At 44.6% G+C, this 27,873-nt stretch overlaps 1 protein-coding gene across 1 annotated transcript in view; it reads right to left on the bottom strand.

The window, feature by feature from the left end:
- LOC116973777 (probable ATP-dependent RNA helicase DDX53) overlaps window positions 1–25,958 on the bottom strand; it is an 84,231-nt gene extending 58,273 nt beyond the window's left edge. Inside the window, exons 1-5 of the mRNA XM_033022084.1 lie at window positions 25,673–25,958; window positions 23,749–23,804; window positions 22,318–22,456; window positions 21,017–21,163; window positions 20,826–20,907 (exon numbers count right to left, since the gene is read on the bottom strand). Of these exons, the coding sequence (XP_032877975.1) occupies window positions 20,826–20,907; window positions 21,017–21,163; window positions 22,318–22,456; window positions 23,749–23,804; window positions 25,673–25,958 (710 nt within the window). The remainder of the gene's footprint in view (window positions 1–20,825; window positions 20,908–21,016; window positions 21,164–22,317; window positions 22,457–23,748; window positions 23,805–25,672) is intronic.
- Between the last annotated feature and the right edge of the window lie 1,915 nt (window positions 25,959–27,873).

Here is a 27,873-nt window from a genome sequence, read left to right as displayed (position 1 = left end):
ACCTTGTCAAAGGCCTTACTGAAGTCCATATACACAACATCCACTGCTTTACCCTCTTCAATTTCCCGAGTAACATCTTCAAAAAATTCAAGAAGATTAGTTAAACATGACCTTCCAGGCACAAATCCATGTTGACTGTTCCTAATCAGACCCTGTTTATCCAGATGCTTATATATATTATCTCTAAGTATCCTTTCCATTAATTTGCCCACCACTGACGTCAAACTAACAGGTCTATAATTGCTAGGTTTACTCTTAGACCCCTTTTTAAACAATGGAACAACATGCGCAGTACGCCAATCCTCCGGCACTATTCCCGTTTCTAATGACATTTGAAATATTTCTGCCATAGCCCCTGCTATTTCTACACTAACTTCCCTCAATGTCCTAGGGAATATCCTGTCCGGACCTGGAGACTTATCCACTTTTATATTTCTCAAAAGTGTCAGTACTTCCTCTTCTTTGATCCTCATAGTTTCCATAGCTACTCTACTTGTTTCCCTTACCTCACATAATTCAATATCCTTCTCCTTGGTGAATACCGAAGAAAAGAAACTGTTCAATATCTCCCCCATCTCTTTTGGCTCTGCAGATAGTTGGCCACTCTGACTCTCTAATGGACCAATTTTATCCCTCGTTATCCTTTTGCTATTAATATAGCGGTAGAAACCCTTCGGATTTACTTTTACCTTACTTGCCAAAGCAACCTCATATCTTCTTTTAGCTTTCCTAATTTCTTTCTTAAGATTCTTTTTACATTCTTTATACTCCTCAAGCACCTCATTTACTCCATGCTGCCTATAACTATTGTAGATCTCCCTCTTTTTCTGAACCAAGTGTCCAATTTCCCTTGAAAACCATGGCTCTTTACAATTTTTACGATTTCCTTTCAACCGAACAGGGACATAAAGATTCTGTACTCTTAAAATTTCACCTTTAAATGTACTCCATTTCTCTTCCACATCTTTCCCATAAAACAAACTGTCCCAATATACTCCTTTTAAATCCTTTCGCATCTCCTCAAAGTTAGCCTTTCTCCAATCAAAAATCTCAACCCTAGGTCCAGTTTTGTCCCTCTCCATAATTATATTGAAACTAATGGTATTGTGATCACTGGACCCGAACTGTTCCCCAACGCATACCTCTGCCACCTGACCCATCTCATTTCCTAACAGGAGGTCCAGTACCGCCCCTTCTCTAGTAGGTACTTCTATGTATTGTTGCAAAAAACTATCCTGCACACATTTTACAAACTCCAACCCATCCAGCCCATTTACAGAATGTGTTTCCCAGTCTATGTGTGGAAAATTGAAATCTCCCACAATCACTACCTTGTGCTTACTACTAATATCTGCAATCTCCTTACATATTTGCTCTTCCAATTCTCGCTCCCCATTTGGCGGTCTATAATACACCCCTATAAGTGTTGCTACCCCTTTCCCATTTCTCAGTTCCACCCAAATAGCCTCCCTAGACGAGCCCTCTAATCTATCCTGCCAAAGCACTGCTGTAATATCTTCCCTGATAAGCAATGCAACACCTCCACCTCTTGCCCCTCCAATTCTATCACACCTGAAGCAACGAAATCCTGGAATATTTAGTTTGGTGAGGATGGGGGCGCACTTTATGTTTACTGGCCAGGAAAAGATTCATTCTGAGCTCCTGCAATATTACTGTGCCTTAGAACGTTCTTGAATCGATCAGATTTGCAACAATCAGACTGAAGATCCACCCCCTCCTTGCTGCCCAACATCAGTCTGGCCACTTCTCCATCACTAACAATAGCAATAGAGGAGGTGGAAAAGCTATTCAGGAAGCAGAAAAGCCCGAAATCTCCAGGACCGGACAATGTTTTCCCCCTCTACCCTCAAGCTCTCTGTCGAACAACTGGCACCAGTCTACACAGACATTTTCAATCGGTCCCTGCAAACCTGCACTGTCCCTGCCTGCTTCAAAGACTCCACTATTGTTCCCGTACCCAAAAAGCCAAGGATTACTGGTCTTAATGACTACAGGCCTGTCGCACTGACCTCTGTAATCATGAAGACCCTTGAAAGACTTGTGCTGGCCCACCTGAAAAATATCACAAACCCCCTGCTGGACCCCCTGCAGTTTGCATACAGGTGAAAGAGATCAATGGATGGCAGTCAACCTCGGCCTGCACTTCATCCTCCAGCACATAGACCGTCAGGGGACCGATGCAAGGATTTTGTTTGTGGAATTTAGCTCTGCATTCAACAACATTGTGCCAAAGTTACTACACTCCAAACTTTCCTAGTTGACTGTGCTTGAACCCCTCTGTCAGTGGATCACCAACTTCCTGACGGACAGGAAGCACATCTCAGACCCACTGACCCTCAGAATAGACGCATAGACTCTCTCCTCTCCATTACTCTCTCAACACCAACAACAGCACCTCGACAGACTCCTCTGTCAAGCTACTCAAGTTTGCAGCAGACACAACCCTGATTGGACTGATCCAGGATGGGGAGGAATCTGCCTACAGACAGGAAGTGAGATAGATGGTGTCCTGGTCACATCACAACAAGCTGGAGCTCAATGGAATTGATTGTAGACTTTAGGAGAGCTTCCCCTCTCCCCACTCACCATGAACAATACCAGTCACATCTATGGAGTCAGTAGACAATAGGTGCAGGAGTAGGCCATTTGTCCATTCGAGCCAGCACCGCCATTCAATGCAATCATGGCTGATCATCCACAATCTGTACCCCGTTCCTGCCTTCTCCCCATATCCCCCGACTCCGCTATCTTTAAGAGTATCTAACTCTCTCTTGAAAGCATCCAGAGAACTGGCCTCCACCGACCTCTGGGGCAGAGAATTCCTGTCCTTGACTTCACTTGTCAGCCACGGTCACCCCTTACTCCCCTTGGAATCTTTCTTCCTCTTTGGAATGAGCTGATCCTGCACCTTCTGTATTATTCCCAGAAATACCTGCCATTGTTGTTCCACTGTCATCCCTGCTAGAATATCTTTCCAGTCAACTTTGTCCAGCTCCTCCCTCATGGCTCCATAGTCCCCTTTGTTCAACTGTAATACTGATACCTCCGATTTATTCTTCTCCCTCTCATTTAAGTCTCCAGGGACCTTAAATGGGAGGCCACCATCAACTCCACAATCAAAAAGGTCCAACAGAGGATGTACTTCCTGCAGCAGCTGAGAAATCACAATCTGCCACAGGCAATGATGGTCCAGTTTTATACTGCCTTCATAGAGTCTGTCCTCACCTTCTCCATCATGGTCTGATTTGGCTCAGCTACCAAACATGACATCCGGAGGCTGCAGCACATCATTCGATCAGCCGAGAAGGTTGTTGGCTGCAACCTTCCCCCCATCGACGAACTGTACACTGCAAGGGCCAGGAAGCGAGTGGGTAAGATCATCTCTGACCCCTCTCTTCCTGGCCACAAACTCTTTGATGCACTTCCCTCTGGAAGGCAACTCCGGACTGTCAAAGCCGCCACAACCAGACATAAAAACAGCTTTTTTCTACAAGCAGTAGCTCTACTCAACAGCCAAATGTCTGTCACCTCCTTTGTGCTCTGGTATTTTATTTCATGGAATAAATTTATCAAAGTCACAATCTCTATCTCTGCTGCTTCATGATCTGCCAATTTCTGCATGCCTGATACAGGATTTGAAGTGGAGGAACCAAGACATCAGAAAATGCACATGGTTCAGTTCAGACCATGACATAAAAACCTTGGCTTTATCGATAAACATTGGCCTGGAGACTGGAACATCATTCGTATAAAATACTATCCGCCATACCCAAGGTAGACCAAAATGCTGGAGAAACTCAGCGGGTGAGGCAGAAGAAGGGTCTCGATCCAAAACGTTACCTATACCTTCACTCCAAAGATGCTGCCTCACCCGCTGAGTTTCTCCAGCATTTTTGCCTACCTTCGATTTTCCCGGCATCTGCAGTTATTTCTTAAACATCTGCCATACCTAGTTCTGTTTGTATAGGGTAAATCACATCTACAACTTTATTCTGAATGTGGATAACCATGAATTAACTTATTTTTTGCAGTGCTTTGATGTCACAGAAGGTAGAAGTACTTGGATTAGTTCTTCAAATTTTTCGATCATCTCGGGTTTTCTCAGGTCTCGTGCAGGTATTAAATATATTCATTCTCAACATCACCCTTGATCATTCATTTTTTCCAAAGGATATGGGCGTTGTTGACCAACCCTAAGTGACATAAGTGGATCCTTAGTTTCTCCCTAGTTTCTTGATAAACACAGAACCCAATCACAGTAATTACAATGCAAAAGCAGGACGCAACAACAGAAAGCAACAACTAATCTATTCTAATGAGCAGTTGAGTCAAAATACACTGTTAATGGATTTTAAAATCACACTGGCCAGATTGGGTGAATCTGACAGATTTTTTTCCCTGACTGGCATGAGTGAACTTGGAGGGTTCAGGACAAAAAAGTAGTTTTACGATAACCATTTTATCATGAAAACATGTTTGGATTTACTCGTTATCACCTTTTCCACAGCCAACAATAGACCTTAGTGGGCTCTACGATTCCTTGATCATCGTTACTGGCTTTGATTCTTTTTCATACCTTTCATTTATTTGTTCTTTGTACCTTTTCATACGTCCAGTTTCCCTCTCCCCTGATTCTCAGTCTGAAGAAGGGTCTCGACACGAAACCTCACCTATTCATTTTCTCCAGAGATGCTCCCTGAGCCGCTGAGTTACTCCAGCATTTTGTGTCTATCTTGAAGACAGTTTATTTAAGGGAAGGATGCACTGACATTTTGTTGTATGCACTGTGCAATCACAGAAAAGACAACACTAAATGAGGACGCCAACAGGAAAGACTGGAAGCACAATCAGTAGGTATGTTGCAAAGCCTACCTGAAGCGTCGCTGAAAATCTGTCGCTGCGGGTGTGCGCGATTTTGGCGCCGTTTAGAGGGGGGCGGGTTTAAAACGCGATTTTCTCTAGGCTGTTCAAATCGAAGTTGTTCAGCCTAGTTAATTATTAACGAAAAATCGCTTGAAGACCCCGTCGCAAAAGCTATTATTAGTTTTAAAGGCCTCGTATAATAGTTATAGTAGTTTAAAAATCAATCTCTAAACCCGCGACCACCGGCAGCTGTCAGGGTCGCATAGAGCAAATAACAGAAGGTAGGCTGCTTATTTTTACATTAAAAAGGGCTTCTTAAGATCCCTTTATACAAAGTTTAATATTGCAAGTAGCTCATTTTGGGCCCATTATATCCCGCAGTATTTTTCTGGGCATTTGAGGGCACAAATCTAGCGCAATGTGAACGTTCTAAACCAGCGCGTTCACAGGATCCCACTAGAAAGCTGATTTAAAATGGACTTTAATTTACAGCAATTGAACACTAAATTCCTTCCATTTGGCCTATAAATTAATGTAAATGAGATTTAAAAATCATGTTTTATTGTGAATTATTTATGAATATTATTTGGACACTTAGGCTATTTAAAAATGTTAATCATTTATTAAGAAATGGATAGATGTTTAGATCTAGTAATTGAAGTTTGAAATTAGCTACAATTAGGTAACTAACTAATTATATGCTTTAATTTCAGGTCATCCAAGTAAGATTATTTTATATTTGTTTCAGAATGGTTCAATCTACGATAACTGAAAATTTCATTCAGTTCTCTTAATTTTTAAGAAGGTTATGGGCTTTTGATTGCACACGATCACAGCTTTTTTGTTATGTCCATAGAAAATCAATAGGGAACAAGATGCTAATTTCCGAGTATGAAAATGGCCATAACTTTTTAAATACTTGAGATATGAAAGTGAATTAGGTGTCAAATTAAACTTCTTTTTATGCTTTATCTGATGGGATAAATTACAGACTTGATTTTTTAAATCTCAAAATGTTGTAACATTGCTACAATCAGTAGCATATAAAACCACCATCTGTATATTTGCTATGGGGAAAAGTGTTGCTTGCTCCAATATGGAATCAGGTTACTAAAGGGTAGTGGAAAATTGAGATATTTCAAGTTATCAAGTATCTAAAGCCAGTGAATGACAAGCCTCCAGTAACTGGGATTCTATTGTCCAAGACTTCAGCCACAAGGGATAAGTGTTTAATTCGGTAAGATCTGAGGGATACTGAATCTCACCACGTTTTTTTGTCCTTATTGCTGGCAAAGCAACCACTTGCATAGTAGCACAATAGATAATTTACTGAACTAATAATCTGGAGATCTGAGAAAGCATGCCATTAGATTAGTCAGGGAAAGAGCAAGAGTAACATACGTGAAGTGGTGGAGTAACTCAGCGGGTGAGGCAGCATCCCTGAGATCCAGTCTGAAGAAGGGTCCCAATCTGAAACGTCACCTATCCATGTTCTCCAGGGATGCTGCCTGACCCGCTGAGTTATTCCAGCACATGGTATCTTTTTTTGTAAACCAGCATCTGCAGTTCCTTGTTTCTACTAAGTGGATACAGAATTGGCTTCATGGCAGGAAGTAGAGATGGAAGGTTGTTTTTCAGACTGGAGGCCTGTGACAAGTGATGAACCTCAGGGATCAGTGCTATTTTGGTAATCCTCCTATTGCTGTTTGTCATTTATATCAATAATCTGAATTTGAATGTACAAGGAATAACGAGGAAATTTGCAGATCACACTAAAATAAGTGGAATAGTAGGAAGTGAAGATGATTATCAAGAATTACAGCAGGATCTTGATCAACTGGGCACGTGGGCTGAGAAATGGCTAATTTCTTCAGAGTTTAATTTGGAGAAGTGCGAGGCGTTACATTTTGGCAAGTCAAACCAGCAGAGCATAGAGCAGAGAGAGCTAGGAGCAGAGGTAGTTTCCTGAAAATGGGATTGCAGGTAAATAGGGTGGTGAAGAATACTTTTGACATGCTGGCCTTCACCAGTCAGGGAAATGAATATAAAAGTTGGGATGTTATGTACAAGATGTTGGCAAAGCTGCACTTGGAAAATTGTGTCCAGTTTTTGTCAGCCTGCTATTGGAAAGATGCCATTAGGCTGGAAAGAGTGCAGAGATGATTTATTAGAATGTTGTCAGGACTTGAAGGCCTGAGATATAGGGAGAGGTTGGGTGGCCCAGTACTTTATTCCTTGTAGTGCAGGAGGCCAAGGGATGATCTTACAGAGGTGCTGCAAAATAAGCTGGGAATAAATAAGGTGAGTGCAAAAAATCATTTTTCCCCAGAGTAGGTGAAATAAAGGCACATGGACAGGAAAGGTTTAGAGGAATACAGGCCTATGTGGGCAAATGGAACTTGCTTTGATAAGGTATCTTGATCATCTTCTTCTTGTGTATGGCATGCACAGCCTAAAGTCATAGATCAAGGGTCGACATCCAGGCCAGGACAGCATCAGTTACTGGGTGGATGGCTTTGATGCCATCAGAGAAAAGCCTCAGTGAGCAGTCATTCACGATGCGTGGGATGATCTGGTCTGGATGTCCACAGTCGCAAGCAGAGCTGTCTGACATCCCCCACTTATGCAGGTGGGGGATTCTGTTCAGGGTTAGCCATTGCTTGCGATGGAGGTCAAAACCCGGTGGTTTCACGGTGCGGTCTGTGATGGTGTTGGTGTCGGCATCTTTCCAGGCTCCGCGCCATTTAGTCTTGGAGTCAAAGTCTTCCAGGGATTTAACGAAAGAGCAGAAGGGTTTGTGGGACTTCAGGCAGATGTTGGGCAGATTGTTCAAGTCAGCATGGATGGGACGGTCAGGGTTAGCCACGATGGTGCACCAATCTTTCAACCCTTCTGCGTATGCTGGGAGGGGTGATATGAGAGAGAGGACAGGGAGCCACTGCAAAGGTGTTGACTGAAGCGTCCCTGTGATGGCCCGCATTGCAGAGTTAAGGACAGTGTCAGCTCGTTTGGTGGGGCAGCTATTAGCCCGAGCTGTTGAGCAAAACTCGGCTGTGAGTAGACTAGGGCTAAGCTTGTGTTACGGAGGGTGTGTGCATTGGATCCCCAGCTGTTGCCTGCAAGTTTCTCGAAGATGTTGACCCTTGCTTTCAGTTTATCAGCCACTCTCTTCAGGTGATCACGATAGGTGAGGGTGTGATCCAGGGTGACTCCGAGGTGCTTGGGGAATTCTTCATTCTTCACCGGCTTACCACAAAAGGACACTCGGAGCTTTGCATTGGAGAGCAGATTGCTGAGGTGAAAGGCAGTGACAGATTGTCTTAGATGGGTTAGGGCGAAGTCGCCAGAAGGTGAAGTACTCCTCCATCGCCTTCAAGTCTTGGGTTAGCACTCTGCTGATATCCTCAAGGGCAGCTCCCTGGTGGGCAAGGGCAAGGTCATCTGCATATGCAAGCTTCCTGGACAAAGTAGTTGGCATGTCACTCACATAAATGTTGAAGAGTAGGGGAGACCATCATTTAGGGTACTAACAGAGCTGGTCTGGTTCCCAAGCGAGACCCTAAATCTACAGTTGCTGAGGATGGATGAGAGGGCACGCATGGTGGTTTGGCACTTCAAGATTCTGGAAGCTTTCAGCAACAGACCATGTCTCCACACGGTGTCATAAGCTGATGTGAGGACAGATCGATGAGAGCAACACCAGTTTTCAAGGCATGTTAGAAGCCAGCCTCTATATTGGCAGTGAGGGCAAGGACTTGATCTGCGCAGCTTCTACCAGGTCTAAAGCCAGCTTGCGCTCTGGACAGAACAGGTTCTACCAATGGAGAAATCCTGGCAAGCAGGAGGCGCTCAAACAGCAAGTAGGTTGTGCACAAGAGGGAGATGGGTCGGTAACCAGCAGGTTTCCCAGGCTTGAGGATGGTGATGACTTTAGACTCTCTCCAGACCTTAGGGATAATTCCACTACAATGAACAAGGGTGAAAAAAGCAGCCAGCCAGTTGCGTCCATGGGGGCCAAGGTTCTTCAGAAATATAGGGGTAGATCCCATTAACCCCTCCCAGCTTTAGTAGAGGACAGGCCTTTGTCTACATCAACTGGAGTGTATGGATTAAAATGGGGGCTTGAGGGTGGTGAAGAGGAGATGGACCTTGTCAGGCTCTGTCTCTCTTCTTGTCGGGCTTCTTTGGAAGTGGCGACATTCGAGTTTGCCAGCAGGCATTTGCTGACACCTTGGGGGGGATGCACCGGGCAGGAACAGCTGAACCAAGATGACGAAGGAGAGTCCAAGCCTTCCAGCTTGAATGCGTAAAGTTCAAGTCATCTACAGTCTCTTGGCAGCGCTGACGTCTTGCTGCATCCAGGGAATCTAACAGATCTGTGGCAGTATCTTGTTTGCCTGTGGCCTCATCCTGCTTCAAGAGGTCTTCTGATTCAGGGAGCCAGCAAGGAGTGAGGTTTTTGCGGAAGCCTCTAGGGACGTACTTCGTTGCTGCAGTCTTCAGGATCGCGCAGAAGGACTTATAGTCCTTGGGGACAGGTTCAAGACATGATCTTTTCCTCAACTTCTTGTGTGAAACCTGTCCAATCTGCTTTCCTGAAGTTCCAGCATGGGAGAGGCTTGGATGAGATCACATGGATCTGTGCACCGATGTGGATCAGAGCAGGTCTATGTTGACTGTGAGGGAAGTGCGAAAGGAGGGGGAGGCCAACATTGGTTTTCCATGTGAAGCAGAGGTCAGGGTTGTAGTCTCTCCTCCATCTGCTTGAGTGGAATGTGCCTGGTTGTTTGGCATCATGGACGAGGCAGCGATCATTGTTGGATGTCCACATATCCAGTAATTCCCCATTCTCATCTTTGGTTGAGTAGCCCCAGGATGAGTAATGACTATTATAGTCCCCTGCATGTACTTCTGGGTGGTGGAAAATTGGTAGCATGGAGGCAGGCCACTGGACTCTAGGGGGTTTATATACATTTGTGACAGTGATATCCCCAATCCTCACAGTAACAATGAAGATGTCATTGGAGCAAGGTTCCTCAAGAACACGGAAATCATGTAGGTCATAACTCAAGTAAGTAGCAATGCCGTATTTTTTGTGGCATACAGCAGCAACAAGCTTGAAGCCATAGATACCGAGCTTGGAAGCACAAGAGGTATCGGCGATGTGCGTCTCTTGTAGGAGGAGGACATCAGCATTAAGGTCCTTAGTGGATCTTGAGATGTATTCATTCTTTGCCCTGGACATTCCTTACACATTTAGCTGGTAGATGAGTAGAGATTTCCTGATGCTGCAGGAGTTTTGGTCCTGGGATATCCTTAAGCACAGCACTGCTCTAGAGGAGGTAGAAACATTCACATACCTAGGCAGTGTTGTGGACATCACCAGAGGGGCAGAGGCAGACATAAAAAGTAGAATCAATAAGGCTAGGGTGGTGCTTAACATGCTCAGGAAGATCTGGAGCGCATAACACATCTCAATCAACACCAAAATACGCATATTTAACTCAAATGTGAAACAGGCGATGCAGTATGGATCAGAGACATGGAAAACAACAAAACACACTACAAACAGGCTGCAAACATTCATTAACACCTGCCTTAGGAGAATACTTAACATCTGGCGGAGAGACAAAGTAAGCAATGTGGACCTGTGGAAACAAACAAGCCAGGAGCCCATTGACTTACAAATTCGAAGGAGAAAATGGAGTTGGATTGAACACACCCTCAGGAAACCTGCCACAAACATCACCCGGCAAGCCCTGAAATGGAATCCCCAAGGAAAAAGGAAAAGAGGTTGCCCCAGGAACAGCTGGAGAAGAGTTTTCCAGACAGAAATGTCTGAGAATGGGCTCAACTGGGGAGATCTCGAAAGAACTGCCAACAACCGAGTGAGGTGGAGGACATTTGTCAATGGCCTATGCTCCCTAGAGGAGCAAAGGGCTTAAGAAGAAGAAGAAGGAGAAGGGCTGTTTGGGTTATGAGTCACTAGTCAAAAGCATGGTCAAAAGTGACAACAAAACACTACATCTATTTGTTTGGATCAGCATGGATGAGGTGGACTGAAGGGCCAATTTCAGTGCTGTACGACTCGGATTGTTAAAAAAAAAACCTCAAATTCGTTTAACATTATCTCCCACACTTTAAACCAGGGTAACAATCCCGATATTCCCAAATGTTTGTTTAAATGTTTATTTAAGCCCTGGTTGAAATTTATGAGTCGTCCTTAAATACAGGAGAGGTGCCAGAGGATGGCAAATGTTATGCCTCTTTTCAAGAAGGGCTGCAGGGAAAATGCTGGGAACTCTTTAAAAAGCAAAAATGTTGTGCTTTTTAAAGAGGAATGCAAAGGAAAAACTTGGGAACTATAGACCAGTAAACCTAATGTCTGCTGGAAAGTTACTGGAGAGGATTCTGAGGGATAGAATATACAGGTATTTGGATGGGCAAGGGCTGATTAGGGACAGTCAGCATGGTTTTGTATGTGGGAGGTCGTGTCTCACAAATCTGATTGATTTTTTTTGAAGACGCGAGCAAAAAGGTTGTGGAGGGCAGAGCTGTAGATGTTGTGTACGTGGACTTCAGTAAGGCAATTGACAAGGTGTTGCATGGTAGGCTGCCCTGGAAGGTTAGATCTCATGGGATCCAAGGAGAGATAGCTGAATGGAAAGCAAATTGGCTCCATGGAAGGAAGCAGGGGGTGATGGTGGAAGGTTGCTTCTCAGAATGGAGGCCTGTGACTAGTGGTGTGCCTCAGGGTTCAGTGCGGGGCCCGTTACTGTTTGTCATCTACATCAATGGTTTGAATGAGAACATACAGGGCAAGATTATTGCTGATGATACAAAAGTTAGTGGCTTTGCAGATAGTGAAGATGGTTCTGAACGATTGCAGCAGGATTTGGATCGAGAGAAGTGTGAGGTGTTGCATTTTGGTACGTCAAACAAGGGCAGTACCTACTGTAGGCCTCTGAGTAGTGTTGTAGAGCAGAGGGATCTAGGAGTACAAGTGCATGGTTTCATGAAGGATGATTTGCAGGTAGATAAGGTGGTCAAAAAGGCTTTTGGCACTTTGGCCTTCATCAGTCAGAGTATTGAGTATAGAAGTTGGGAGGTCATGTTGCAGTTGTATAAGATGTTGGTGAGACCGCATTTAGAATATTGTGTTCAGTTCTGGGCACCATGATATAGGAAAGATATTGTCAAGCTTGAAAGGGTTCAAAAAAGATTTACGAGTATGTTGCCAGGACTAGAGTGTGTGAGCTATAGGGAGATGTTGAGTAGGCTGGGTCTCTATTCCATGGATGATGAGGGGAGACCTCATAGAGGTATACAAAATCATGAGAAGAATAGATCGGGTAGATGCACAGAATCTTTTAACCAGAGTAGGGGAATCGAGGACCAGAGGACATAGAAACATAGAAAATAGGTGCAGGAGTAGGCCATTCGGCCCTTCGAGCCTGCACCGCCATTCAATATGATCATGGCTGATCATCCAACTCGCAGAGTTCAAGGTGAAGGGGAAAATATTTAATAGGAATCCGAGAGGTCATTTTTGCACACAGAGGGCGGTGGGTTTATGGAACAAGCTGCCAGAAGAGGCTGGGACTATCCCATTGTTTACAAAACAGTTGGACAGGTGCACGGAAAGGACAGGTTTGGAGGGTTATGGACCAGGCACAGGAAAGTGGGACAAGGGTAGCTGGGACATTGTAGGTCAGTGTGGGCGAGTTGGTATTGTTTCCACACTGTATTAATCTATGATTCTATTAGCCGCCCTCCAGTCTCCCCACACTTCACCGGTGTCTTATGATGATTCCCTTATCTCACAGCGCCTCTGCAATTTCTGACTCTAAATGCGATTTCAAAAAACTTGGCCCAGAAATAGTTAGAAACATAGAAAGTTACCATAAAATTATTGGATTATCATAAAAAACTTGAAACATTACAAAGTTACTCGGTGAAGGAAGTCTGCTTTCCTTTCTCGATCATATCAACGTGACTTCAGACACATCACTGTGTTTGACTCTTCACTACTCTCTGATATGGCCTCACAAACTATTCAATTCATAGTCAACAGGGTGGGAAAGGAATGACCATATCCTACAGCCAACTAATAAAAGGTAAGAAAAACAAAACTACATGGAATGTCTAAAATTACACTGATTTTCCAAAAATGTTTATTCAAGTGTTTAGTTTAGAAGGATGTTTAGAAGAGTTTAGAAGGATGAGAGGGTATCTCATTGAAACATATAAGATTGTTACGGGCTTGGACACGCTAGAGGCAGGAAAGATGTTCCCAAAGTTGGGGGAGTCCAGAACCAGGGGCCAGTTTAAGAATAAGGAGTAAGCCATTTAGAACAGAGACGAGGAAACACTTTTTCTCACAGAGAATGGTGAGTCTGTGGAATTCTTGCCTCAGAGGAAGGTTCTCTGGATGCTTTAAGAGAGAGCTAGATAGGTCTCTTAAAGATATCGGAGGCAGGGGATATGGGGAGAAGGCAGGAACGGGGTACTGATTGGGGATGATCAGCCATGATCACATTGAATGGCGGTGCTGGCTCGAAGGGCCAAATGGCCTACTCCTGCACCTATTGTCTATTGTCTAAGTGCATTTGGAATGCAGCCCACTACAATGCATCCAGATCATGAGCACATCAATACCATCTTTACTTTGGTTGAGGATAGATTTCACATTTTCTGTCCCCATCTAAACATTTGATACACCACTAATTTAAATTCATCTGCTATTAAGTCTCTTCCCACAGACCAGGTACGATTCTATAGATATCCTACCACAAAGCTTCTCATCAGCAAGTTTCACAGATTTATAAATATCTTTACAGATATATAACCAAAGGTGCTGGTTGCAGGTCTTTGCTCAATGTTATTCAATGCTGTCCTTTCCTCACATCAATATAACTTTCAATTAGATCTTTGGTCGCTGCTATTGTCTTCTGTTTATCACTTCCCACAGTGCCTTCCCTCATAAATGGGAACCATTGTGGGGGGATGTTTTTTATGTTTATTGTTAAATTCTTTAATGTTGTGTCTTATCTTTATCTGTGTACTGCATGGCAAGACAAATTTCACTACACCAATTGGTGTACGTGACAAATAAATGTCCTTTGTCCTTTGACTTTTAATTAGAAGGCTGCCTTCTAACTAAATCCTTAGGTAGGATACAATTCTGCAGCCACACCTACCCCATGACCAGGACAAACACCACCAGGCCATCATCTCCCAGGCCATTTCCGAGCTCATCACCTCTGGCCATATCCTCTCCACAGCCTCCAACCTATCATTCCCCAGCCCTGCCCTACTCTCTTCTATCACCTTCCCTCACACGCTCTTCAATAACCTTTAGAGTCCAGGCCCCCATGACCTCATCTTTACCATGGACATGCAGTATCTTTACACCTCCATCCCTCACCAAGACGGTCTCAAGGCCCTCCGGTCCTTCCGTAAACAGAAACCTAATAAATGTCTCTCTACTAGCATTCTCCTCCACCAGGCAGAACTTGTCTTCACCCTCAACAGCAACTCCTTCGACTCCTCTCACTTTCTCCAAGTTAAAGGTGAAACCATGGGCACTCGCATGGGCCTCAACTATGCCTGCCTTTATGTTTGTTACATTGAACAGTTCTTGTTCTAGGCGCGCCCAGCATCATCCCCCTACTATTTCTCCGCTACATTGGTGACTGCATCAGGGCTGCCTCCTGCACCCGTGCAGAACTAATTGATTTTATTAACATTACCACTAACTTCCACCATGCCCTCAAATTCACTTGGACTGTCTCCGACACCTCTCTCCATTTTCTTGATCTCTCCATCTCCAGCACAGGGACAGACTATTGACTGATGTCTACTACCCACATACCCACCGACTCCCACAACTATATGGACTACACTGCTTCCCACCCAGCCTCTTGCAAAACCCTACTCTCAATTTCTCCATATCTTCTGGGGAAACACTTTTTCTCACACAGAGTTGTGAGAGTCTGTGGAATTCTTTGCCTCAGAGGGCGGTGGAGGTCGGTTCTCTGGATGCTTTCAAGAGAGAGCTGGATAGGGCTCTTAAAGATAGCGGAGTCAGAGGATATGGGGAAAAGGCAGGAACAGGGTACTGATTGGGGATGATCAGCCATGATCACATTGAATGGCAGAGCTGGCTCGAAGGGTCGAATGGCCTACACCTATTGTCTATTTGCTCACAAGATGAGGATTTTTATTCCAGGACTCTTAAATAAATTTGGTCCCCCCCCCCCCCCCCCTGCTGTCATACATGGTTCACTCACCCGCATCTTCTCCTTGCCCTGTAGTTCTGGTGTCATTTACCTACCCCCAAATGGAGGATAGTGTTTCCCTGGTCCTTATCTTTCACCACACCAGCCTCCTCATCCAACACTTCAACCTCGGACATTCCATCATGTCCAACATGATCCCACCACCAGTCACATCTTCCCATCCCAACCCTTTTCCACCTTCTGCAGAGATCATTCCCATTCATCTCTTCTCACCCAAACCACCTCGTACCCAGGTACTTTCCCCTGCAACCGCAGGAGATGCAACATCTGGCCCTATACCTCCTCCCTTACCTCTGCTAGGGACCTTGACGGTCCTTCCAGGCGGGACAGAGATTCATGTGCACCTCCTCTAACCTCATCTACTGTATCCGGTGTTCCTGATGTGCCCTCCTGTACATCGGCAAGACTGAGCGTAGTCTCAGTCACCGTTTCACCAAACACTTGTGCTCGGTCCACCAAAGCCTACTGGATCTCCTGGTTGCTAACCACTTGAACTCCTCTTCCCATTCTCAACTTTCTGTCCTGGACCTCCACTGTCAGAGTGAGGCCACAAGCAAACTGGAGGAACACCATCTGCTTGGGTAGTTTACAACAGTACAAATAATGAATCATCCAAATCTTAGGCAACTACAATCCTTCCCCCACTCACTTCTTTCCCTACGCACATCCCCCCCCCCCCACCCCCACACCCTCACCTATTTCTCCCCTCCCCCTCATGTTCCTTCCTCTACCGTCACAATTTGCATCTCTTCAATTCTTTTGTCTCACATCTGCCTTTGCATCACAGGCCTTTGTCCAACCATCTGCCTTAATAAAACCTCACCTGTAACAACCCATTAACTGCCGGGCTTTTCTTGCCCCTCCCCTCTTCCAGTTGTCCTCACCCCCACCCTCCAATCAGTCTGAAGGGTCCCGACCCAAAACGCCTCTTATCTATGATCTCTAGAGATGGTGCTTCACCGCTGAGTTACTCCAGCTCCTTGTGTCTTTCTCTGGATCCAACTTACAGCAGAAAAACACAGAAAAAGCTCCATGTAGAAATGTCTACATTGCTGTTTTATATATCTTATTCAAATGCACTGGAGAGTTATGATGATTTTTGGCAACTGCTAGTCAATATGCACCATCGAGATGCAACTGGGAATGTAGAAGTTAAAATGCACTTGAGAAAGGAAATAACAAGGCAAAGTGAAAAGGAGGAGAGATCAAAACAGAAAAAATAAATGATTGATTGAAGAACACCAGGGGGCCAAAAAACGGGCTAGCAAACTATTAAAAACAGTTTTCACTGAATTCAATAAAATCAATTTTAGTTGGCATAAAATTAAACAGAATTAAATAACAGTATCTGGTATAAGCAGTGAAGGAAAATTGTTATTTTCTCAACCTGCACTTGCCAGAGTGAGGCCACACACGAACTGGAGGAACAAAGGTTGGGTAGCTTACAACCCAATGGTATGAACATTGTATTCTTCAAATTTAGGTAACAAACCAAAACCACCTACTCCCCCCAAACACCTTTTCCCTGTGCCCCACCTGGACTTGCACCAATTTCTCCCCTCCTCCTCCCAACTCCATTATTCCCCCCCACAGCCTGAAGTAGTCCCGATCTGAAATATCACCTATCCATGTTCTCCAGTGATGCTGACTGACCGCCGAGTTAGTTACATTGAACAGTTCTTGTTCTAGGCGCGTCCGGCATCATCCCCCTAATATTTCTCCGCTACATTGGTGACTGCATCAGGGCTGCCTCCTGCACAACTAATTGATTTTATTAACATTACCACTAACTTCCACCATGCCCTCAAATTCACTTGGACTGTCTCCGACACCTCTCTCCATTTTCTTGATCTCTCCATCTCCAGCACAGGGACAGACTATTGACTGATGTCTACTACCCACATACCCACCGACTCCCACAACTATATGGACTACACTGCTTCCCACCCAGCCTCTTGCAAAACCCTACTCTGTGTCTTTAAGGCCAAGCCTTAAAATGTAACTAGTCACTTTTTTCACCCATACAACTGAAAGTAGGTTTTCACCAAATGCATTTTAAAACCAGTCAATCCATTCTAGTTTTAAACTGCAAAAAAATAAAAACTATAAAAAAAAATTCCAAGGATGCAGTCATCAACTTATTCACTTTTTAAATCTATGAACTTTTAAAAGTTGTTCCTGGAATGTCCTTCTGACAACAAAGCACCAGTTTGAAGGCACACACAACTGATCCAATTAGTGAGGACTTGCAATGGTGATTATTTCACTGTGGAGGAGGTGCCTGCTTGCTGAATGGACCAGCTTTAAAAAGGCAATAATTTTTAACAAAACTTTTGCATTGTTTTTGGCTCTCTTCAGTAAAATTGCACACAAAAAAATCCCCGTATTGTAATACACCCGAATTCCAACCTTCAAGTTCTAGTGCATGTTAGTGATATCGCTAGCCTGGGCAACAATCTATGTGAACAATATGGTGTATTCTCCAAGTAATTATGCTTTACTCTCAGAAAAGAGAATTGGACTGGCCATGATTTGAAATGAGGTACAGCAGAGGATTTAAAAAAAACTTTCAGCTCCAATTGACATGAATTAGACTCAAATGATTAAAACAAAGTAAGCACTAATAAGAGGAAGGTTTAAAAGGAGTACGTGAATCGCAGAAGGAGACCGCAAGAATCGCTAACATCCAATATCATGCTCCTCCCAAGAGAGTGACAAAGACGATACAGCTATCAGCTTTTCCTGTCTGATAATTTAACAACTCCTTGTTTTAAATTGCTCTTCCGAGACTGGAATGTTGATGCAACTCTGGAAAAACTTTAGAATACGTAACTCTTGACCTTGGTCTAGTCAGCACTCTTCTGTAAAGATTCCACCCACACCTAGAGCCAAAATACGCTACTCACACCTACTTCCTTCCTCTCAAATATCATTCCACATCCACATCCTTAGAGTAATAAGAGTTGTGCAGCACAGAAACCGGCTCAGATATCAATCACTGCGCATAAAAAATACTTCTCTCAGATCTCCATCAAACCTCCTACCTTTTAAATCTTAAAATTATGCCCTCTTGGGAGAAAGATTTTGACAATGTGCCCTGCCTTTGCTTCTCAGATTCTTATAGACTTGCTGCATTTTTCCATGAAACACAGAAATAAAAGTGACTGACTGACCAAGAAGATATCTACATCTGCCAGAATGATTATTGATATTATTGCAGCAAACAGGATAAAATACCCACAAAAACATGCTAGCAAAAGCAATAATCTTTGTTGTCAGAGAGGAACCATAGTCATTCTATAAAACTGACCATAGGTCAATAGCAGATGACAATGAATGTGAAAACACAGTATCTTGGCCACTGCAACAAACTAGTGGTTATTAAATCCAGTTATGGAGTCATACACCACAGGAACAGGCCTTTTGGATCAATTTGTCCATGCCGATCAAGATGCCCCATCCAAGCTAGTCCCATTTGCCTGTGCTAGCCCATATTCCTCTAAACATTTCCTATCCATGTCCCTGTGTAAATCTATATAATTAAAAGTCTCATCTTGACCACTTCTTGTCTGCGCTGTATATTGATTTTAGAAAAAACGCAACCCTGTATCACTGTGATTTTTGGCCATCTTACTCACAGTCCTCCTCCGCTGAGCCAGCCCCGAGGAATTTTCCCTTTGATGAAAAATAAAAAAGTTATGAGTGTTTAAAAAACCTTGAGATCAGCTGATTGGTCCTCTCGTCTGTCAATCACCGTAATGAAGGTAACGCCCCTTCAGGGAGGGGGGGGGGGGGGGCGGGGGGGCAGGACTATAAAACCCCGGATGCCTGGACACGAATCAGTCACTCTGCAAGATCGTGAGGGAGAGGCCTTGACTGTCATTCTAAGCTGTGAATCAACTGAACTGTGAGTCTGCAATGTACTTGCAATAAATGATTTGTTAGCCCTTAATGACAATGCCATGAGTTGTTGGGCCTGCTGCCCTGCCTGTGCTTGAAAGTGTCATGCTTAATTGGAAATGTAATGAAATGACAATGCCATGAGTTGTTTGGCCAGCTGCCCTACCTGTGCTTGAAAGTGCAATGCTTAATTGGAAATGAAATTAAATGAAGTGACAATGCCATGAGTTGTTTGGCCTGCTGCCCTGCCTGTGCCTGAAACTGCAATGCTGTATTAGGTCCGACTGTGTTTGGAAGGAATAAATGCTTTATTAGGTCCGACTGTTCAAAAGTCTCGGTCATTTCGTGACTTCCGCTTAGTGGACAGGTCGCGCTGATTGCGTAATTTCCGGTGAGTGCAGAGGTCACACTGATTGCGTAATTTCCAGGAAGTGCAGAGGTCACGCTGATTGCGGAAGTGCCGCTGACTGGGGAAGCCCCACAGTGGAGAGGCCGTGCTCAGCCGTGTGAGTAGATTCAAAAAAGTTTATGCGTGAATGTGTGTCTGTGAGTGTGCGTGAATGTGAGTGTGCATGAATATGTGCGAGTATATGAGTGTGTGTGTGTTAGTGTGTGCTAGTGTGATTGTATGTGTGTGAGAGAGTGTGTGTGTGTGTGTGAGAGTGTGTGTGAGAGTGCGCGTGAGAGAGCGCGCGTGACAGCATATGTGAGAGTATATGTGAGTGTGTGTATGTGAGTGTCTGTGTGTGAGCCGGTGTGTAAATGAGTGTGAGCCGGGGTGTAAATGAGTGAGAGTGAGCGAGTGTGTATATGTGTGTGAGTGTATGTGTGTGAGTGTATGTGTGTGAGTGTGTAAGGTGGAGGGTGTGTGTGCGAGTGTGTGTTGGAATTGGTGGAGAGGTGGAATATTGCATTGGGGGACCAGCCCTCTCGTGTGAAGCTGGGACCCAACGGGTCCCACTTAGTCTAGTGTCTTTTAAATGTGGTTACAGTACCTGCCTCAACTTCCTCCGGCAGCTCGTTCCATATACCAACCAATCTCTGTCAAAAGTTGTCCCTCTGGCACCTATTAAATCTTTCCTTTTTCACCCTAAACCTATGCCCTCTAGTTCCGCTACCATTGGAAAACAAACCTGCTTTTACGCTATTCATTTCCCTCATGATTTTATACACCTCTATAAGATCACCCCTTGGGACTCTTGTGCACAAGGAGTCCTAGCCCACCAAATCTCTCCGGTCCTAGAGTCCTGGCAACATCCTCGTAAATCTTCTCTGCACTCTTTCCAACTTAACGGCTTCTTTCATCCAACAGCCAAAACTGATCACAATACTCCATGAGCAGCCTCACCAACACTTTGTACAACTGCAACATAATGTCCCAACTTTGATACCCAAAAGTGAAGGCACCAAAAGTCTTCTTCACTACCCTATCTACCTGTGACCTCTTTCAGGGAACTATGTATCTGTAGTCCTCAATCGCTCTGTTCTGCAACACTCCCCTCCTACCATTCAACGTGTCGGTCATGGCCTGGTGCAACTTCTCAAAATGCAGCACCTCACACTTCTCTGAATTAAACTGTTTGCCATCCCTCAGCCCAGCCCACCACTGTAATGTTAATAACCCCCTTCACTGTCTACAATACAGCTATTTTAATGAAATCTGAAAACTAACTAATCTTGTCTTGAACGATGTTTTGGATTAACTAAAATTAAGAATTTGTATCAGATACTAGTAATTACCTCCAGTTGGAAACTTCTGCAGGTGTCATATTGATAACTGACTCAGCTTCAATGTAAAAGTCTTTTTTAATTATTGTAAGACCTTAATGCAAAAGGAGAAAGTTGTTACTTCAGATCAAAAGGAAAATCAGCCTTGGTCCTCACCAGTGACCAAAGCTTCAGTATTTAATTGAAGCGGAGGAGATACCAACCAGCCCACTTCATAGCTTCATATTTCTCCTTGTTCTCACGCAGCGAGGTCCAGTTGATCGCAGGACGGGACGGGTTTATGCTGCTGCACTTGGCCAAAGGGGTGTTGGAGGTGGTGGCTGACCTACCACTGAGCTTCGATGCAATGCCTTTGGTGGATGGACACAAAAGGAAAGAAAAAGGCAGTCGTTTAATGCTGATTTCGGTGGGTGGCGAAATTGGAGTTATAGAATGAGTAAAATGGACCCTGGGACCCAGGAAGGCTTCCGCCACCATGGGTCTGCAGAGACAAAACAATACAAACGGCCCAGCACATAACACACTACCATCATCATGACAAAGTGCCCACTAAATGAATATGCTTAGAATATCAAATAAAGGACACATAGAAACAAATTGAGATAATTTGAGACACTAGGACAAAAATGTAAACTCCAAAATCCAGGGTTACACTAGTGGCATCATGAACCAAATCGTGAAATCAGGGTTATCCCAACACCTTTTAATGAAGACCCCCCTCCCCACGTCATTCAATTAACAAATATAATGTATACAAAGCTTGTATGTAGACACGAGGAACTACAGATCCTGGTTTACAAAAAAAAATGCAAAGTGCTTGAGTAAGTCCGCAGGTCAGGTGGCATCACTGGAGGACATGGATGGGCAATGTTTCGGGCCCCAACTTGAAATGTCACCTATGTTCTAAGTTACAGAGAAAGGTTGAACAAGTTAGGTCTTTATTCTTTGGAGCGCAGAAGGTTAAGGGGGGGGACTTGATAGAGGTCTTTAAAATTATGAGAGGGATAGACAGAGTTGACATGGATAAGCTTTTTCCATTGAGAGTAGGGAAGATTCAAACAAGAGGACATGATTTGAGAATTAAGGGACAAAGGTTTAGGGGTAACATGAGGGGAAACTTCTTTACTGAGAGAGTGGTAGCTGTGTGGAATGAGCTTCAAGTGGAAGTGGTGGAGACAGGTTCGATTTTATCATTTAAAAATAAATTGGATAGGTATATGGACGGGAAAGGAATGGAGGGTTATGGTCTGAGTGCAGGTAGATGGGACTAGGTGAGAGTAAGTGTTCGGCACGGACTAGAAGGGCCGAGCTGGCCTGTTTCCATGCTGTAATCGTTATATGGTTATATGGTCCTCCATAGATACTACCTGATCCGGTGAGTCCCTCCAGCACTTGTGTCAAATCTTATATGTATTATTTTTAATGACCTGATGAAATAGGATACTCACAGTTCAATTCCAAGAACAATGCAAATTTAAAAAAAACAAGGATCATTCAGGCATACCTTGGTCACTTCTCTCAGGTCCATTCAACTGATCTGTATTTCTCCTTGCAATAAGGTTAAGAATCAGTTCCTTCGCTTTCAGCTGGGCCTCGTGGCTGCCGAAAAGCCTCACCTCAACTTCAATGTCACCTTTTAGTATCTATCATAAAATGCGCAAGTATAGACAGTACATATTGAACTGACCAAATGTGCAAGTACAAACAGTACATATTGAACAGACCCTATATCTCAGAATATGCACATTGCCATTTTTGGTAACCCAGACTGGGTACAAGGAGCTCATTTTGCATCACTCCCATATTGAACTTATGAAAGAGTGAATAGGCTTCAATCTGAAAACATGCCATGGACGTACAGCCAGGTTTATAGTATCATGAGCACACACATACTGAGAGATGCAGCAATTCCTTCCATGTCCGAGATGACACTGTACCCAGAGAAGTAAAAGAATTCCGATTATCAGAATTGTGCAAGACACAATTAAAGAAGTACATGGATCGGACAGGTTAGGAGGCTTATGGACGAAATGGAGGCAGATGGGACTAGTGTAGATGGAACATGTTGTTCAGTGTGGGCAAGTTGAGCCGAAGGGGCTGTTTCCATGCTGCAGGACTCTCCAACTCTAATATCATGCTGTTCAAACCGAATACCTGAAGAGTGACACTTTTAAGAGTAATGTAGATTAAGTTTCTATTTTGGGTTGATTAAATGATGCTTGTATCATTCATAGCCTGCATTATCCAAGGGTCAAATTTCTCAGTCTTTAGTGTACTTAACAGTATATCGTTTTAAACAGTGTTCTCGTCAAAGCAAATTCATCGGACATCAGCCTTAGCTACAGCACCAAAGACGTGCTGGTTGGTAGGTTAAATAGCAGCAACGTAGATGGGTCTTATGAAAATCAGGAAGCAATTGATTGGCACAAGAGAGAAAAGGTTACAGGGAAGCTAGTGGCAGAATTGAAAATGGTGAGATAGCTCTGGATAGCCCATGTTGATTCGATGGGCTACATGGTCTCCCACATCATAAAATGCGAATGTGAGCAATGCCATCCTTTAATACCTTTCATCAGTCCAAGGATCCTGAAAGAGCTCCTATGCATGACACTTTTTTTCTCTCCATGGACACTGGGATTGGAGACAAATAATCTGAATAGCCAGAGGGAGCAGCAAGTATGGTTCAGATAGGTGGCCACCAACACTTTTACAAGTCAAATCGTTGATGCCACCATGACAAATTGTACTTTAAGCAGCAGGTGATCCACACAAAATTAGCAATCTCCAAGGTGCACTCACACTACCAGGAGAACTAATTTGTGATAGTGCTTTGGTAGGGGCACGGAGAGTTAAATCATACTTCAAATCATATTGCTTTCACCGATTTTGATCAGAACCAATTCTAGCTTTGAGATCATTCTGAGCAAGTCCTTGCCTGTATTTTAGATCCTGATGTTTCTTCAAGTTCACGTATTTTAGACCCTCCTCGACCTAAAGACATGCAAAAGACCATATCAAACTCTCAGATGGACATGGACTCTTACAGAAACAGGCTGAAGTACTTGACATCATGGTGGGTGGGTGGGGGGGGGGGGGGGGTGAAAAGATGAAAACAAAGTGGGGTGCAGATAGCGCCAGAGAGGGGGAACAGAGCCCAAGTAGTGGGGTTGGGGGGAAGAGAGGAATCGGGCAGAGGGAAGTATTGAAGCAGTAAGGAAGGAAGCATATTCAAGTCTGAGAGAAACTGATAATTGGAGACCAAGAAAGTCAAGACATGGCATCACAAAGAGGTCTGCCATACTATTTATCCCTAGGTTTTTAAACCAGGATATATCAACTTACTATACACACCAGGATTCATGTCATGGTATTTAACCCAACAGTCACATAATGATAGCGAGCCAGTATTACAGTACTTATTTGCAATATTCAATTATCGTTATTTACCTTTCCAGGATTTTCTGCCATGATGCAATAATGGATGGGATTTATATAGCGCCTTTCTAATACTCAATGCCCCACCCTAGAAAGCATACCCAAAAATTCCACCTTCAGTTAATTTCACTTTGTATTTACAAACAATTCATATTCATGGTATTGACATCAGGATAGTTACCAAAGCTATTTACTAAGTACTGGCTCAGTATACAATTCATCTATGAACTTCCAGGGAATTACTGCATTGATTCATCCCAGGCATTCAATTGGTAAACAGCTTTGTAATTTACCGTAACTCCTAGAAATTTACACCTTTGGGATTCTCTACCTTTGCCCTTGCCCTTGGATACTTGATATCAGAATATAAAACAGATTTTTGGTCTTGGATATTTACTAAATCCATAGTCATACCCAGTATTAATCCAGTTACGTAGGTACTCACGGTACTGCTGATATTCCGCCCAGCAATTCACCACTTAAATTCATCTGGGCATCTATCCATGATCCTCTCACCCAAATTTTGCTTGCTAGTCACAGACAGATATTCCCACCTGCCTATTTTCTAAATCTCAGATACTCATACCAGGCAACTTCATAAAACGCACAAGTTCGCACCAGTTTTTATTTACCTTATACGTGCACACCTTTTTTGCAGCAGACACACTCAGCTGTGTCTTTATACTTACCCTGTGCCTGATGCCAGGGTGTTTACCTGGACCATCACCAATGCCAGGGCATTCACTGCTGTGACCCCTCCCCGCTGACACCCGGGTATTTACTACTAACCCTCTTCCAAAGCCCAAGGCGTTTACCCAAACCCTTTCCAAATACCTGGAGGATTAGTTGGACACGCCTCCTGATATCCACGTGATTACTGCTGACCCTCTTCCAACACTGTGTATACCCAGACCCTGCCCATGACCATGACCATGACACCCCCATATGTTCACCTGGACTATCCCACGAAACTAGGTATTTATCGACCCTCCACCTGGTCACTGTGTATTTACCCAGTCCCTCCCCCTGGTCACTGTGTATTTACCCAGTCCCTCCCCCTGGTCACTGTGTATTTACCCAGTCCCTCCCCCTGGTCACTGTGTATTTACCCAGACCCTCCCCCTGGTCACTGTGTATTTACCCAGTCCCTCCCCCTGGTCACTGTACCCACGGGCAATTATCCAGACTCGACCCCTGACACACCCAGACTCCCCTCTGGTGCCTGGCTATTTACACAGACCCGCTACCCAACCAAAGGGTATTTACTCAGACCCATGACTAATTACCCAGTCCCTCTCTCCCTCCCATGAGTATTTATCCAGATCTTACAACCTGTCCATGGGTATTTACCCAGACCCTCCCTCACACCCATAAATATTTACCCAGTCCTTGCCCCCTGACACGGGTATTTACCCGGCCCTCACCTATAACGGTGCCCACCAAGGCGCTGTCTATGTGGAAGTTGAGGGAGGAGCCCTGGTCGCGGCCCCGGCCCCCGCCTCCGCCTCGGGCCCCCGGCGGCCGCCATCCTCGGCCCTCTTGCCCGCGGATCTCGCAGCGGTCCCCGGCCCCCAGCTCATGGCTCCGCCTCCTGGGCCGCTCAGGGCTCGGGCTGCGCTCTGCTGCTGCTGCCGGCGACGGCCTCCACTCCGCCCGCGGGACCGGGACCGGGCTCGGCTCATCGTCGCTCTCCGCCTCCCAGTCCGACATCACCAGCCCCACCCGACCAGAGGCGCCACCTCCAGCCGCCCGCGCCTGCGCGACAGCCAGCCGCGCCCAATACCAGGGACAGGCGTCAACGCGACAGCACCCGATGTACACACCCCAACTCAACTGTACCCTTCACCCAATCTCCACACCCAAACTCAACTGTACCCTTCACCCAATCTCCACACCCAAACTCAACTGTACCCTTCACCCAATCTCCACACCCCAACTCAACTGTACCCTTCACCCAATGTACACACCCCAACTCAACTGTACCCAATGTACACACCCAAACTCAACTGTACCCTTCACCAATCTACACAATGTCAGAGCAACAGCACCCAATGTACACACCCAAACTCAACTGTACCCAATGTACACACCCAAACTCAACTGTACCCTTCACCCAATGTACACACCCAAACTCAACTGTACCCTTCACCCAATCTACACAATGTCAGAGCAACTGCACCCAATCCACACACCCAAACTCAACTGTACCCTTCACCCAATGTACACACCCAAACTCAACTTCACCCAATCTACACACCAAACTCAACTGCACCCTTCACCCAATCTACACAATGTCAGAGCAACTGCACCCAATCTACACACCCAAACTCAACTGCACCCTTCACCCACTCTACACAACCGATACCAACTGCACCCAATCTGAACACCCAATACCAACTGCACCCAATCTACACACCCAATACCAACAGGAACAGTCACTCAATCTACACACCCAACATCAACTGCACCCTTCACCCAATCTATACATCCAACCACACCCTTCACCCAATCTACACATCCAATACCAAATGCACCCAATCTACACACCCAAAATCAACTGCACCCTTCACCCAATCTGAACACCCAATACCAACTGCACCCTTCACCCAATCTACACACCAAATACCAACTGCACCCAATCAACACAACGGATACCAACAGTATGCGTCACCTAACCTACACACCAAAACCAAATGCACCCTTCACCCAATCTACACACCCAATACCAACAGGATCCTTCACCCAATCTACACACCCAATACCAACAGCATTCTTCACCCAATATACCATTCTACACACCCTATACCAACGGGACTTTTCGTCCAATCTACATGTCCCGTTCACATCCCAATACCAACAGGACCCTTCACTGAATGTAAACATCCCAATCACACAGGATCCTTCACCCAATTACACGTCCTGTTCCCGACGGTTTCCTACATCCAGTCTACATGATCCAATCTCAACCAGACTCTTCACCTTATCTACATGTCCCAATTCCAACAGACGGTCCCCAACCATCAACCACTCTCACCCTAGCAACCCAATTCCAACAAAATCCACGAACATCAGCACAACTATAAACTACCAGTATCCTCCAAACCAAATCTTTAGTGCATCCTAATTACATAACACCGAAATCCCAAGCCCACCCAAATCTTAATTGGCTTCTGTAAATTGTCCCTTGTTGTGTACGATGAGAAACTGGGATAACATAGATCAGTGTAAAGGTGATTGTTTTGCTATCGCAGAATCGATGGGCCGAAGGGTCTTTTTCCACGCTGTATCTCTAAAACTAAAAAAAAAGTATTTACCACCCTTTCTCAGCAGGTACCAACACAATTTGCACAATTAAGTTTAGTTAATTTTAAGATACAGCATGTAAACAGGCCCATCGGCCCACTGAGTCCGCGCTGACCATTCTCACTAGTTCTAAGATATTCCTTATACTCCAGGGGTATTTTACCGCAGCCAATTAACCTACAAACCTGCCTGTTTTTGGCATGTGGGAGGAAACCGGGGCACCTGGAGGAAACCCATGCTATCACAGGGAGAATATGCTGACTCCACACAGACAGCACCTGAGCTAATCTCTTGGTCTCCACCCATTCGTAGCCATTCTGTT

Source organism: Amblyraja radiata, chromosome 5, assembly GCF_010909765.2.
Source record: "Amblyraja radiata isolate CabotCenter1 chromosome 5, sAmbRad1.1.pri, whole genome shotgun sequence".
Lineage (NCBI taxonomy): Eukaryota > Metazoa > Chordata > Chondrichthyes > Rajiformes > Rajidae > Amblyraja > Amblyraja radiata.
Note: the sequence above shows the minus strand (reverse complement) of the source record. Positions and strands in the feature narration are given on the sequence as shown.